This window comes from Solea solea, chromosome 9, assembly GCF_958295425.1.
Source record: "Solea solea chromosome 9, fSolSol10.1, whole genome shotgun sequence".
Classification (NCBI taxonomy): domain Eukaryota; kingdom Metazoa; phylum Chordata; class Actinopteri; order Pleuronectiformes; family Soleidae; genus Solea; species Solea solea.
This window is the reverse complement of record NC_081142.1, coordinates 22952844-22966781: the sequence shown is the minus strand read 5'-3', so window position 1 is coordinate 22966781 and position 13938 is coordinate 22952844. Positions and strand designations below refer to the sequence as shown.

Genomic DNA, 13938 nt, shown 5'->3' with positions numbered 1-13938 from the left:
TATTACGAGAAAAAAAGTTGAAATATTATGGGAATAAAGTCACAATATTATGAGAATTAACTTGTAATATTACAAAAAATATTATGAGAATAAAGTTATTATATTACAAGAAAAATGTTCCACTATTATGAGAATAAGGTTATTATATTACAAGAATAAAGTTGTAATATTGCGAGGAAAAATATTGCAATTTTACAGGAAAAAAGTCGCAATATTAAGAGAAAAAAATCTCATAATTTTATTTTCAAGCATAATCTCAGCTGCCACCTGCTACAAGATGAGGGAGCATTTTGTGAGGTTATGCTTTGGTTTGAGCTTCACAAATAAGGAAATACTTCATCCTTTGTCACATCAGCATCACATTGGCTTCAGTATCAGAACATTGAAAAGATTCTGAGAGAAAACTGAGTCTATTCCCGAGGAAAGAATCACACAGATTTTCTCTCTTTAGTGGAAGAGAAAATGGCTTATAGTGTTCCACTGCAGGGCTGCTACAAATGGTTTTATATCTTTGAAGTTTTATAGTTTCTCCAGAAACAATTAGATTGATAATTAAGATTTTGGATCCAGGAGTGGAGCTCCGGTGAGTATGACGTCGATGCTGTATGGCATTGTAATGAATTGTAAAATTGAAGGAATTGGCCGTCACATCATGTGGATGAGGCATAATCACTGAAAAAGTGAAAAGAAATTGTAATATTACGACTTAATTCTGGAAGTATCTTCAGTATGGCACAGATGTCAGCCAGGACAAACTACCCTTCTGACTCTACCCCTAGATCCACTTGGTTTGATCCATTTAATGTTGGAAACTACTGTCATAGCAGGGCTTTTCTTTAAACATATATACAGTATACTTTACAACTGACACAGCTGGTAAATCAACAATCTATTTTCTCACCCAAATAGCTGAGTATATTTTCCACACCACTTGTTTATACTCATGTATGGAGCTGGTTTACTGTAACAGAGTCTAAGTTCAACACTGGGGGGGAAGGGGGGATTCTGCTAAGTATGCATTCTGTGCATTCTATCCAAGAATAATATTCCACTGCCTTTACCTACTTTAAAAAGCCAGTGAGGGATTATGGCTTGTTGATGTCCTACAAGGGAAGGTAATTTGCATTTAAAGTGGTGAATTTCCAAGCGGATAAACCAGGACAGATGGGTGCCCTGTTTATGTACAACAGAAGGAAAGAGGGCATATAAATTATGAAACAGCAACTGAATCAGCTTTTCTACCTTTCCCTGTTTCTTTCTAGTTTTTTTCTGACCCAGTGCAGAGAAATGTAGTGAACTTTTTGGAGCCTTATTGTTGTTGTTTTTGCCTTGCAATCACAAGAAATGCAGATATGACTAATGACGGGGGTGGAAAAACCGCAGCTATAATTGTTGCTAAAATATGTCTCAATGGGTGCATTCATATTACTTAGAATAAGATTATAAACAATAACATTATAAATATGGTGTTAAGAATAAGATTATACATAATAACACCAAGAACAAGAAACACATGCAATTATTAGATGCAGTGCAACTTACAAGTTAAGTAATTAGCCCAGTTTCCAGGGGCCATAATTAATTTCTTATTAAAATGGTAATGTTACATATTATTTTAATATGAAGTGGTGACCTTTTTAAGTTCCTGGCAAAACATGAAAATACATATTACCCTCACAGTGGGAGATAATGTTATTAATGTACCGTGCCCCATTTTTCTCAATAGAAAAGGGCTGGAATGCTAATGCTAGCTACTTAACATGTAAACTAACTTGCTTGTAGGAGAAAACTATGATTTATTTGTGTGTGTGCTAGGTAGTTAGCTACTTATTTGATTAGTTAACATCTCAAAAAATACATATGTAATACACATAAGCCAAAACTATTTCAGGAATATCTGCTTATTTGTCTGAAACTTTAGATTAACAGTATGGAGTAATGCTAGCATCAGGCTAACATCTTTTTGCTGACTCACTGTCATATAAAGTGGCTCTAAATTCAGGGTCAGGCTGTTGAAAACACTCTTATGTCACTTGTTCGCTTCTGTTTCATTTCACCTTGGTTCTATGTTTATAAATAATGTGTTAGCAACTGTAATGCTAGTAAAGTGCTATGGTCGACCATGTTGACCCCAGCCCACTTAAAACTCATCACATAAGATACACACACTCAAAGAAGCATGGAATAATGACATTTATTATGTTTTATTAGTTTTCTAATGAAAATTATTTGACACTCTCACCTTATATTTGCCCAAAAAAACAGTTTGAGTGCAAGTTCTGTCAAATCAACCATGTTAATAAGTATAACTGTGCATTTTTAAGTGGTTAAGAGAAATCCTTGGCCTTTTGGAGTAGGGAATATAGCATATAAATATGACTAGTTTTTCAAACGTTTTATACCACTTGAGAAAATATTGAATTCCTGAAGTAAAGTCAGCTACAGACTTTTCACAGGAGGCAGATTTATTCCCGATAAGACAATTTGCTCTCTCATCATCCTCCTCTTCCTCACATGTACATCACACACTGATATAGTGAAATCAGATTAAGATGGGATAAGGTGATCCAAGTACCACCAAAGGAAGCTTGCTTACCACTGGTGGTACACCCGTATACCACAGTTTGAGGACCATGGATGTAGACAGCATCACTGAGATGTGCAGAAGACATGTTAGCTGAAGGCAGTGAACAAGAAAAAATGCTTAGTTTTGTTCTTAATGAGCTGAGATTCTTGTGCTAATCTAAAAGTAATTGAATCATCAGGAACTGGACTTGCAGATTTCTTCTAAATGTTCCACCTCTCTACCAGGAAGCTTCTTCAGTTCTGGAAGTTTGTGGTTAAAGCGGGGAAACTTAACCTGTGTGAAATGAGTAGAGTGCTGACTGTAACTCCAGTGTGTCCTAACGACAGTCACTGGTCTGCACTAAGGTGTGATAGAAACTGCCATTTAGAGTCAACTCCAGTTGTTGGAGAGCTGCAGGTTGTTAACGATGGTCATTAAGAACCTGCAGCTGCCCGGGTTGTCACTCTGTTTTTGCCTGGGTTCCTGCTGGTAGACATGTTTTCAGTGTCTGGGCTTCAGGCTGGTTCTCAGAGACAGTGGTGAGAAAAAGATGACACATCATTGCATATTAAAAACAGTCATGCTTTCATCAGACCATCTGCAGTGTACAGTTTAATTTGTTAATACAAGCACGGGTGGAATTGGTACACAGCTGAGAGGTGGGCCCAATTATTTTGGAACCAGTCTCTTTGTTTTGTGACCGTTTGAGCTACAAATGGTCATAAAATGCTCGAGAAGTTTCATTTTGTGAGGGTATGTAGAGTACATGTGACTGTGACTGGTAAATTTAGGAGAAGAAAATGATCCGGGTCGCGGGGGCAGCAGCCTGTCCCCAGCCAGTCCTGCCAGCACCTCTGGGGGGGATCCCAAGGCGTTCCCAGGCCAGCCTAGATATATAAAATCCCTCCAGCGTGTCCTTGGGACCCAATTTAATTGATATGTCTCTTTGAATCGTTGACATTTTTTGGGTTTCGCACCCCACTGAAGAATCCCATTCCTGAAGCAAAACTTTCCACATCAATTCACCCAGACTATCCCTTTAAAGAACTTGAAGAACTCAATAAACTTTGATCTGCAGGCTTGCATTTATATTAGCACCCGGTCGACTCTCGCACACACACACACATTCTGTGCTCTTGCGTCCTGTTGCATGGAGCTTTCAGCCATTAGTCCATAGTGAGAGCAGCAGGGCTTGAAATGAAGAGCTGATAATGGTTGTGTTTTAAATGAGACCTGCCAGAGGATCTCACAGCTTGTTACATCTGATGAATGAGCTGCTCTGTTTGGAGACGGCTGGAGACCACTTTATTTAACGCGCGCGGCCTCCACGCCAATGCACGTCATTACATTTTAATAATTACGTCCATCTTTAACATGTAGAGGCACAAGTAAAACTTGTATTTGGCTTTTACCCCGAGCCCTAACTGTATGTGCTTTAGCAGGGAACACTGTCGACACTGCTGTGTACACTGCTGCTCATATTAACATTGGCTCTTAATGATAGGATCACTGGGCCGGTGCAAGAATATATTCACTGCTTTATCTCATCATTAGAAAGTCTTTTCTGAGGTGGAAACTGTTCGAACTCTCCTCACCAAAGCCCGTAGAGAAAACAGGTCATTTTTGCATCACACAGGAGTTGTTGACCAACTGCTGCCTCCATCAGTAAGTTCAAGTGTTTTCTTTGAATGGTTTCAGTGTTTGAAATCCTTGATTCGTATTTACCTAAGTAACACAAACTTACCAAATGTGGCAGCAGCTCCTGTGTCCCCATGAGCTAAAAACGCTGATTTTCTCCATGGACTTTGGAGCACACATCAGTTTCCACTCAGAAAAGGCTGTGTAACAGCAAGATACCATGTTCTTGTGATATTGAAGACTTAAGCAGGTGTAGATTTTATTCAGTGAGTCTTTTGTTAAGTGTGGTATGTTGGCTCTAGGTGTTCCTCATACTATTACTTTAAAGCGATATATTCAGTAGATTTGCATTTGTGTTTGTTTCATCATCACTGCAGGACATTTGTTTTTAGAATACATTATCCACGATAGAGTAATTAAGTCAGTTGGATGAGTTAGTGTTGTTAACTTCACACCTGGCTGCTTGTTGTGTTGTTCTTATTGTCTGTGGAGGCAGCAGCTCTGTGATAAATCTGACAGGCTGAATAAATGATGGACATGTCTCGTCACCGGGCTCCATGGTCTGTCAGTGAAGGGTAGACAAAGAGCCTGAGCTAAAAGGCTGTTAAATAAGATGTGCATTCAACCTGGTTCACCATTGTCATTATTATCAGTCGTAGACTGTGATTGGGGTGGAGCTGCAGGATATTAAAGGCCTTGTCTCTGCTTCCTTTTGCCTGTGTGTGTGTTCACGCGTGTGTGTGTCTTCTAGATGATGTACGATTAGCAGCAGGAGCATGAAAAGCATTAATATTAACGTGGCATCTAACCCTTCAGCATGTCATAATTCAGCTTAACTCACTCTTGCATCTACAGCCAGCAAACGATAGAAAGCGGCCACCAAACAGATCAGAACAAATGCAGAGACAATAGATTTGACAGAAGCACACTTCACAATCTGTTTTTTACTGATTTCTTCAGTTTGAACTGTAAAGCCAATGCAGAACTGCCTGAAACCGGTATTCTCTTAGATTACCATCAGGGGGCAAAAGGAATAGTCTCAAGTCTTTTTTGGTACAATACAATGTCCATTTTGAAAAGTATGTCCCTATTTAGAGTTAAACAGAGGAAAAAAGCACCGTATGGCTTCACATATTTGGTAAGATCCTTTTCTTGTGTCTTTGTTTGCTTCATCCAAATGTGGTCTCTTGAGATTTCATAAAACCAAGACACCACAGGACAAACTGCAAGTCTTGAGGCTTCAAAAACGTCAGTTTGTTGGTCCGCACACATGAATGCAGCTCTTTGAGGCTTTAGGCGTTGTTAGGTTCTCTCATTTACACACAGAAAAACTGAGAGTCTGACAGGAAGGACAGTCATCAGAGCCTGTGGGGTTCATCCTCTGGGGGTGATCTATTCAGACATATCATAAGATAAGATAGTCCTTTATAGCTAATATAAAGCATGAATAAAAGTATGATACCTGCACTTATCCAAAGACTCAGCTGAAATGTCAAAACCGTAAAAGGGATGACATAAAACCTTTAAAATGATTGGGCAAAACACCAGTACAATTAAATGAAATAAAAATGCAATTAAAAGATATATCAAGAGTAACTTGGGCTCATTTTAAAGAATAGTTGCAGTGAGAATGAAGTTGTTCCTGTGGCAGTTTGTATTGCTCCTTGGGAATTGAAATCTTGTACCAGATGGGAGACGTTCACAAAAAAATGGAGATAGAGTCATCATTAAAAATGTGGGCAGGTAGCCACTGTAACTATGTACTGTACAACGAGGGACTCTCCGCTCAACCAACTGCTCCATTTAATGAAGTGGCTCAGTCTGTTTTTGTCCTCGAAGAAGGAGTTCTGAACCATGAGGCTTAAAATCGGCTGTGCGTGACTTTTGAATTAAAACAAACGTCTTACATTCAAACCATTGTCGAATGAGTTAACACACAGTTCGCAAACTGCAGACAGGAAGTGATTTGTTTCATGTCAAGACCAACTGAGGCAAGAGCAAAAACGAGGCGACTGCAAACAGGTATGAGTTTGACTGCAAACACAAAGATTTGCCCGAGAAAAGTTGATGACTGCCTGTTTTCATTTGGAACAATCTTCCACAGCATGTTAGACACGCCCCTTCACTGTCCACTTAAAAAAAAAACACATCTTAAAACCCATTTTTACTCTTTAGCTGTCGACCCAGGACGAGACATTGGTTCTTATCCTTTTTATCGTTTTACTGTATGACTTGTGCATTTGTGTTGCATTTATATTTTATACAGTATTTTATCGTTTTATTGTTTCTTCTTAGGTCTATTAGGTCACACATTTTTACATTGTATTAGTTTTATTTATCTCTGATGTACATTGATTGGATTGGATTGACGTGGCATACAAATAATGTTGCATTGTTTCTGTTCGTAAAGACCACACAAATGGTGCTTTTCCACCACACAGTTCCAGCACAACTCTACTAGTACTTGTTTCGGTTTTTTTGCTTTTCCATCAGTGATAGTACCTGGTACTTCTTTTCAGTAACAATTCTGAAAACATGCGTTAATTTCGAACATTTAGCAAAGGAAATGTCTAAAATGTCAATATTTAACAGAGGAGTCTGGTGTATTTAGCGACAGCAGTGGTGCTGGTGATCGTGAGCCCAATCACTACCACGTTCAATGGTATTTCAGTTCAGTGACTGTGTCAGACGGAGTACTGAGTGATTCTGTGAACAAATCTTTTTAAGCCACTGATTCTAATGATTCAGTTACACCCAAACAACTGCTTTACAAGTCACTAGTTGGTGTGTTTGTGTCGCGTAGAAAAACCACGGCTATGATGACTCCGCCCACATTGAGGAGGTGCTATGAAGTCATGGAAAACGATACCAAACATTTTGAGTAAAGTCGAGCTGTGCCATGCCAATTCGTGCTGGAACTGGATAGTGAAAAAGCACCAAAAGGCAGAATAACAACAAGTAAAAAAAAAAAAAAAACACCAAAGACTACAGACTGCAGCTTTAAGAGAAAGATTAAAAACATAGCTATAGACTGTCGTCATGATTTTCCTATGTGGAGAAAGCAAACACAGCTTAAGAATGTCACACGGACATGTTTTGCCCTCTCCGGTCATGGTCTCGGCTTCCCAAACTAAACTGTGTTATCATTACTTTATCCCCCCCCTGCTTCACTGCCAGCTCTACATCAGAAATGAAATCTATGAGTCCTCATCTGCTCACTTTTAATAAAATGCTGGAGGTGTCCTATCACTCAACTTAATGCATGCTTTGGGGAAACATTATCCCAAAAACCCTTACTGCGCTGCTTCGCCTTCATCGCTGCATCTGTTCCATAGTAATATGAGGCCCTGAGCTGTCAGGTGGAACACTGGAGGGGATTTAGTGTCCAAACAGTCCAGTGGGGATCTGTGGTACTTACGCATCATCCCAGGCTTTTCATATTATAAAGCCACAGGCTGCAGGAGAGATGACAAATGACTTTCTGTCTCACATATATTTGTTGTAAACAACAGAAAGGAATATGGGTTGTCTTGTAATAAATAGTTACCGGCTCTCTCTGCCTCCCACCTTATTTTTCCCTCTTTCTTTGTCCCCTTCTCTCTCTCTCTCTCTCCCTCTCTCTCTCTCTCTCTCGTGTTTCAGTCTGTCGATCCAGGACAGCAGTTCACGTGGGAGCACTCCAACCTGGAGGTCAACAAGCCAAAGAACCGCTATGCAAATGTCATCGCCTACGACCACTCGAGGGTCATCCTCACTCCTGTGGACGGTGAGATACTGAAGCCTCTTTCACACTAATATTAGCAGGTTTTTTATTAGCAGGAACCTGGCTGGGTTCCCATGAGTCCTTGAAAGTTTGTGAATTTGAAAAAACTATTTCAAGGCCCTTCTAAAACCTCCTAAATAAACAAAGATCATTGAAAGTGCTTGGGTTTTGTGCAAGAAAAAAGTGAAGTAATATTTTAGAGATATTTATGTAAATGTCTCGCTTGTTTGTTATGACGCCACCTACTATTTCATGCCCTCTCTGCCGTTGACGTGAGATTCCACACAGAACAATGAGCAAGTAAAGTTAAACAAGAGAGCAAATGACGACGTAAAGTCTGCTAAATGAAAATTCCAAGATTTCTGTCTCAACGAAGAAAATGACAAGGACTGACTTTGACTTTGTCAGCACATTCAGTCCTTAAATTTGAGGGAATTGGTCCTGGAAAGTCCTTGAATTGTCAACTAAGGTTTTCAAATTGTGAATTGAGAAAATAAATATAGAGTTTTGATGTTTTAATGTTTACTTCTGTAGCTAGTACCATGTTTTTTGAAGGGGCATTTCTTTTCGTGATATATCTGTTGCCTTTCTCATGATATCTTTTGCATTTCTTCTCCAAATTAGTATAGAGTGCACACACTGGTGCCTGTAGTAAGTCACCTGCCAAGTTTGAAGCCTGTCAATCAAACCTTTCAACAGTTACGCGATTCAAAGCTAGATGAGCGCTGTCCCATGCTCTTTAAAGTAAGATTCACCACAAACATTAACAAAGTTAACTGCTATGATAACAGGTAGAATATGGATGTGCATCATAGTATTGGCAAACTGGTGGGTTCATCAAGGATCGGAGTCCATAAAAGCCTGCATGTATTCAGTCATTTGACCCTGGAGTTTATGCTGATTTAACAGTTTTCAACTGGATTTAAATTGGGTATTACGGAACAAGGAGACACATAAGACTCACTTTTCTGTGGTCTGGTCCACTTTTAACATCTACAACTCTCCTTGTCAGGAGTTCCAGGCAGCGACTATATCAACGGCAACTACATTGATGGCTACAGGAAGCAGAACGCTTACATCGCCACGCAGGGGCCGCTGCCGGAGACGCTGACTGACTTCTGGAGGATGGTGTGGGAACAGAGAACCTGCACCATCGTGATGATGACGCGCCTCGAGGAGAAGTCACGGGTGAGCCTTCATATTTTGAGTAAAGAGTAAAAATGATAATGAAGAGAGAGATCGTATGGTTTGGCTCAAATGGATTCACATATCATAATCATAAAATACAGATTTGTAGGTAATTTCAGTGGGGGTGGGGCTTGTTGCTTCATCCTTTAAGGTTACCATGAAATGCGCAGGCCTTTTTGTTTTTTTGCTTTTTTACAAAAGGAGTGCAACAAATAGTGAATGAGTTTTCATTATGTGGTCTGAGATTGTTCATTGATTACTCTGTAATCAAACCGTTTATAGCCTGGAACTTTTATCTGGTAAGTATGTTTTTTATTATCTTGTCGAGGGTCGTTCGGTGGAGAGAAATGTAGAGAAACTCTGGCTTAAAGACAACTTCAAGACCTTTATTTCCCACGTACACACATACTGAGTGGTACAGGTACACTGGGATTCTTGAGTGCGTAACGGGATCAACATTGTAAACACAAACACAAACACACACACACACACACAGCCTGAGAGAATATTGACCGAGCCTGACATGCAGCACAGGTGGCACAGAGGAGCTTGGCTCCAGAACAGCATCACCCTTCTGGTGGACATGAGGTATGAGGCGTTCACTGCCAGTCACAGGGCAGATGAGAGGTGGCAGGGCAGGAGGTGCTGTTTATGTGAGTAATGATGTCAACCCCGCTTCACATTAATAATTACTCCACAACCAAAGGGCACAACTGTAGCGTGCCATTATAATTTGTGACAGAGACCATCAGCCCTCAGCCAGGGTCGCTAACATCTGTCTGTGGTTCAACTTGAGGAGCACAAATTATTAGATGACTCTGACCTGTGACCAGGATAATGTCTGCTGCTGCTGCTGCTGCTGCTGCTGCTGCTGCTGCTGCTGAAGCTGAACTGGTTCAGAGCTGCTCTCAGTTCCCAAACATTCAATGCAATTATGGTAGAAACCCTGTGGTTAATAATTGGCCATTCCCAACTGTGCAAGGCCTGTAGGCTGAGATACACCAGAGACATTATAAACACAAAACAGACCACGGACATCATTCTGATTAGAACTGATGACAGAATGTGACACAGTTTATCACAACGTTTTTGTCCCAGAAGCTCATTATCTGCATTAAAACAGCTGAACCAGGAAGTGTGTATCAGTGAATGACACCTTGTGCATACACAGTTCCCTGAGGAATTAAAAACATTTTAAGTCCAATGTTTAGGAAAAGTTACTGATCTTTTTATGTGCTTTTATCATATTTGATTGATGATTCCATTTGCTGTGTGTATTTTTTATTTTTTATTTTTTTTTAAGTCCCAGCAACTATTAAAGGTCCTGTGGGTAACATTTAGCAGAGTTTATTGGCCGAAATAGAATAAATTACCCAGAAGTACAAGTAGTGTCTTCGTGTATAATTGCTTTATAATAAAAAATCATTTGTTTTTATAGCCTAAGAATAGGCCTTTAAAATATACTTCTGGCCAGGGACATAATTTAACCAAGTACAGTATCTCGCATTACCGTGTTCCTACAGCAGCCTGAACAGACAAACCACCCACTAGTGCAATTAATCCCACTTTAACTCATCTGTATCTATGGGAACCTCATGAGTTGAGAGACAACTTGATGTGCTTGTTAATTATGCCATTCTTTCTGTTATGTGAAGACCACCATAGTTTCCTGAGCAGAGGAGCTCTCCCTTTGTTGCATTCTCAGGTTTTACCATTAGATTTAAAACGTTCAATAGTGGTTGAATAGTGCAGAGTTTCATAGAGGGCTTTTGCTTACACTCCATAACAGAATAAAATGAAAAATACTTACCAGGTTCCTCAAACTACACTTTCCATCCATCCATTTCCTACCGCTTTACGCAGTGCTGTGCTTTATTTTTGTGTGGACACTTGGAGCTCTATGACACAAGTTGTTATATCCACTCTATTGGAAACGTCTGGTGTGGTTTCACAGCATCATACAGAGTCCGACACAACTTGGTTCTCCTCTATACGGAGCTCCCGAAGTAAATGGCCGTGTGGTGCCATCCTCTGCCACAAGCCTCCTAAAACAGCCCCCCCCCCCCCACTAATACCCTTGCCACTGGGTCTCTGATGCGCGATCGCGCCATCTGTTGTGTGCGGCTCCTGCGACCGGCAGCCAACTGTCCCCTCGAGTCAGCACTCGTGTCCAAGCGTTTGTTCTTGTCCTGCTTTGCCGTCAGCCAACACTAACTGGACACACACTGATTCTGCCAAACTGTCCATTATGTATGACATAACATATCTGTCGGCAAATTGATTCACTTCAGTTTATTTTTATCAAGTTGTCAATGTTGTATTTTTGTGGCATAGTTAAAAAAGTGAAGGATCCAGTTTGATAGGGTTTTCTGAGGACGTAGGTCCTGGTCCAAGGAAGAAAGGTTTCAATCTGGATTTAGGATATTGTTTATTTAATACATTTTAAACTATAGGTAACCTCACATGGTCAGGGAGCGTATTGACACTGTGGAACACTGAGGAACCTCTCCGAGCACAAGGTTTTGTTCAACTTTTGTTGTTCAACTTTTGTTCAACTTTAATCAAGTCTTATGTCACATTTTGGGTAATATAAATGAATGAATGAATGAATGAATGAATGTGACTTCTTCATTTTGTTGATTCATGATGACGAACTAGAAACAAATTTATTATTCATATTTACACAATAGGGCCACACGGTGGTTTAGTGGTTATCGCTCTTGCCTTTGCAGCAAGAAGACCTGGCTTCGAGCCCCGGTTTGAACAAAGGCCTTTCTGCATGGAGTTCAGCATGTGTGGGTTTTCTCCGGGTTCTCCGGCTTCCTCCCACAGTCCAAAAACATGCAATATAGGGATTAGGTAAATTGGACACCCTAAATTGACCATAGGTGTGAGTGTGAGAGCGAATGGTTGTTTGTCTCTATGTGTGTGTGTGGCCCTGCGATGGACTGGCGAACTGTCCAGCGTGTACCCCGCCTATCGCCCTATGTAGCTGAGATTGGCACAGCACCCCCCGCGACCCTCTGGTGGAGGATAAAGCGGTAGATGATGGATGGATGATGGATATTTACACAATAGACCAACAAAAACAGGAATATATGAGGCCAAAGACCAAAGACCAAAATATGAAATAGAAACAGGAAGACAAGAAAGCAAGAAGAAAAACATGTCATTACTCTACTTTGTGGCCCATGATTATATTCAATTTTAAACTCGTCTATTTTAAACACACAATTTCAGTTCATTAGTTAGTTAATTCCATAGAAAATCTCTATCTATATCTATCTATATATATACTGTATAGCCGTGTCTACAGGTCTAGAGATCCAATCCAATCCAACTTTATTTATAAAGCACTTTAAAAACAACAGCAGCTGAAACAAAGTGCTGTATATCAGAGATAAATAAAATATAGAAACTATAGATACGACATAAAAGACCTAAAAAAAACAACAACAAAACAGACAATACAAGACAATGGATTGTTGAGATTGTAAAAAACACCAAGAGTTGTTAGTTTGGATCATTCAACTGCTAAAGATTCAGATACTTCCTGAAGGAGACGCCAAACGCCAGAGCTTGAGAGAGTGAATATTTAAAGGTACACAATGTTTGGAGACAGAAATGTTACCAGCGTGAAACTTTGGAGGAAAGATCTAAGATAACTGGCTCATCACCAAATTCAGGAGTCGTTTAGAAAATGAAAATGTTGTGTTCTTGTGTTTGTGTTCAGGTTAAGTGTGACCAGTATTGGCCGAGTCGAGGCACAGAGACCTATGGGATGATTCAGGTGACCATGTTGGACACAGTGGAGCTGGCGACGTACAATGTACGCACCTTCGCCCTCTATAAGGTGAGAACTTTGAACGCAATGTTTTATATGTGGATGTGTTTCAGTGTGGCAGCAGACGACTGACTTTAGCAAGGTCATGTTAGTTTGTCGTCTTATGGCATGAGTCTTATGAGTCATTCTTACTGCATTCCACGTCTGCAGAAGACTGCTACACATTTCTTCTATATATCTATATCTACATCTATATTTATGTATAAGCCTGTGGTTCCTACTTTAACGAGGGTCCACATAAATCCAGCACTCCCTGCATGCACACATGCTGATCCTGCATTCTGTTTTAGTAGCGGTCATTTCTCACCAGGAAATTGCCCTCATTTGTGTTTCCTTGTCTTCTTGGAGCGCTGGGTTTGTACACGTGTGGGACATCCTACCAGTGGAACTCCTTTATGTTTGTGTACTTTTATTAATCCCTGTAGGGAAATTCCTCCTCTGCATGTAACCCATTGGTACCTTGCTCAGGGGTTACTGCAGCCCTTTCACCTCGTGGGGACTCGAACTGGCAACCCTCCTGTTACAAGCCAAGTTCCCTTTCCTATGGGCTGCCCCTATAACCTAATTATTTTTAACTCATGTGTCAAGAAGATGAGTTTTCTTTTTGAGAGCAGTTTCCCAGAAAAGAAGAAGCTTATTTTTCTTTCTTTTTTTGAAGCGTAAGCATTTATCCCATTTAAACATCTGAGGGTTATTTTTTCGCTGCAGAATCCACTTCTGAACCATTTCGTCAGCCCTCTTTGGTGTTTTCACTTTCTATACTGTCACATTGTGCTTCTGCCTCGCCTCTGTGAGCCGTGGTGTAAAAAGAAATCACTCCCTATGAGCAGCCTGGAAATGTCACTGTTCTGCTGTTGATAGGCTTAATCAGCACTGTGTGAACTCATTTGTCAGTGTCTTGAATGTAACACGTTCTTCTCTTTACGCGTGTGTGTGTGT

At 40.3% G+C, this 13938-nt stretch overlaps 1 protein-coding gene across 19 annotated transcripts in view; it reads left to right on the top strand.

Annotated features, from left to right (window-relative positions):
- ptprfa (protein tyrosine phosphatase receptor type Fa) overlaps window positions 1–13938 on the top strand; it is a 316842-nt gene that overhangs the window by 284302 nt on the left and 18602 nt on the right. For all 19 annotated transcript variants that reach the window (XM_058637876.1, XM_058637872.1, XM_058637888.1 and 16 more), the window contains 3 exons: window positions 7847–7970; window positions 8980–9155; window positions 12889–13008. In XM_058637876.1, coding sequence (XP_058493859.1) covers window positions 7847–7970; window positions 8980–9155; window positions 12889–13008 — 420 coding nt within the window. The remainder of the gene's footprint in view (window positions 1–7846; window positions 7971–8979; window positions 9156–12888; window positions 13009–13938) is intronic.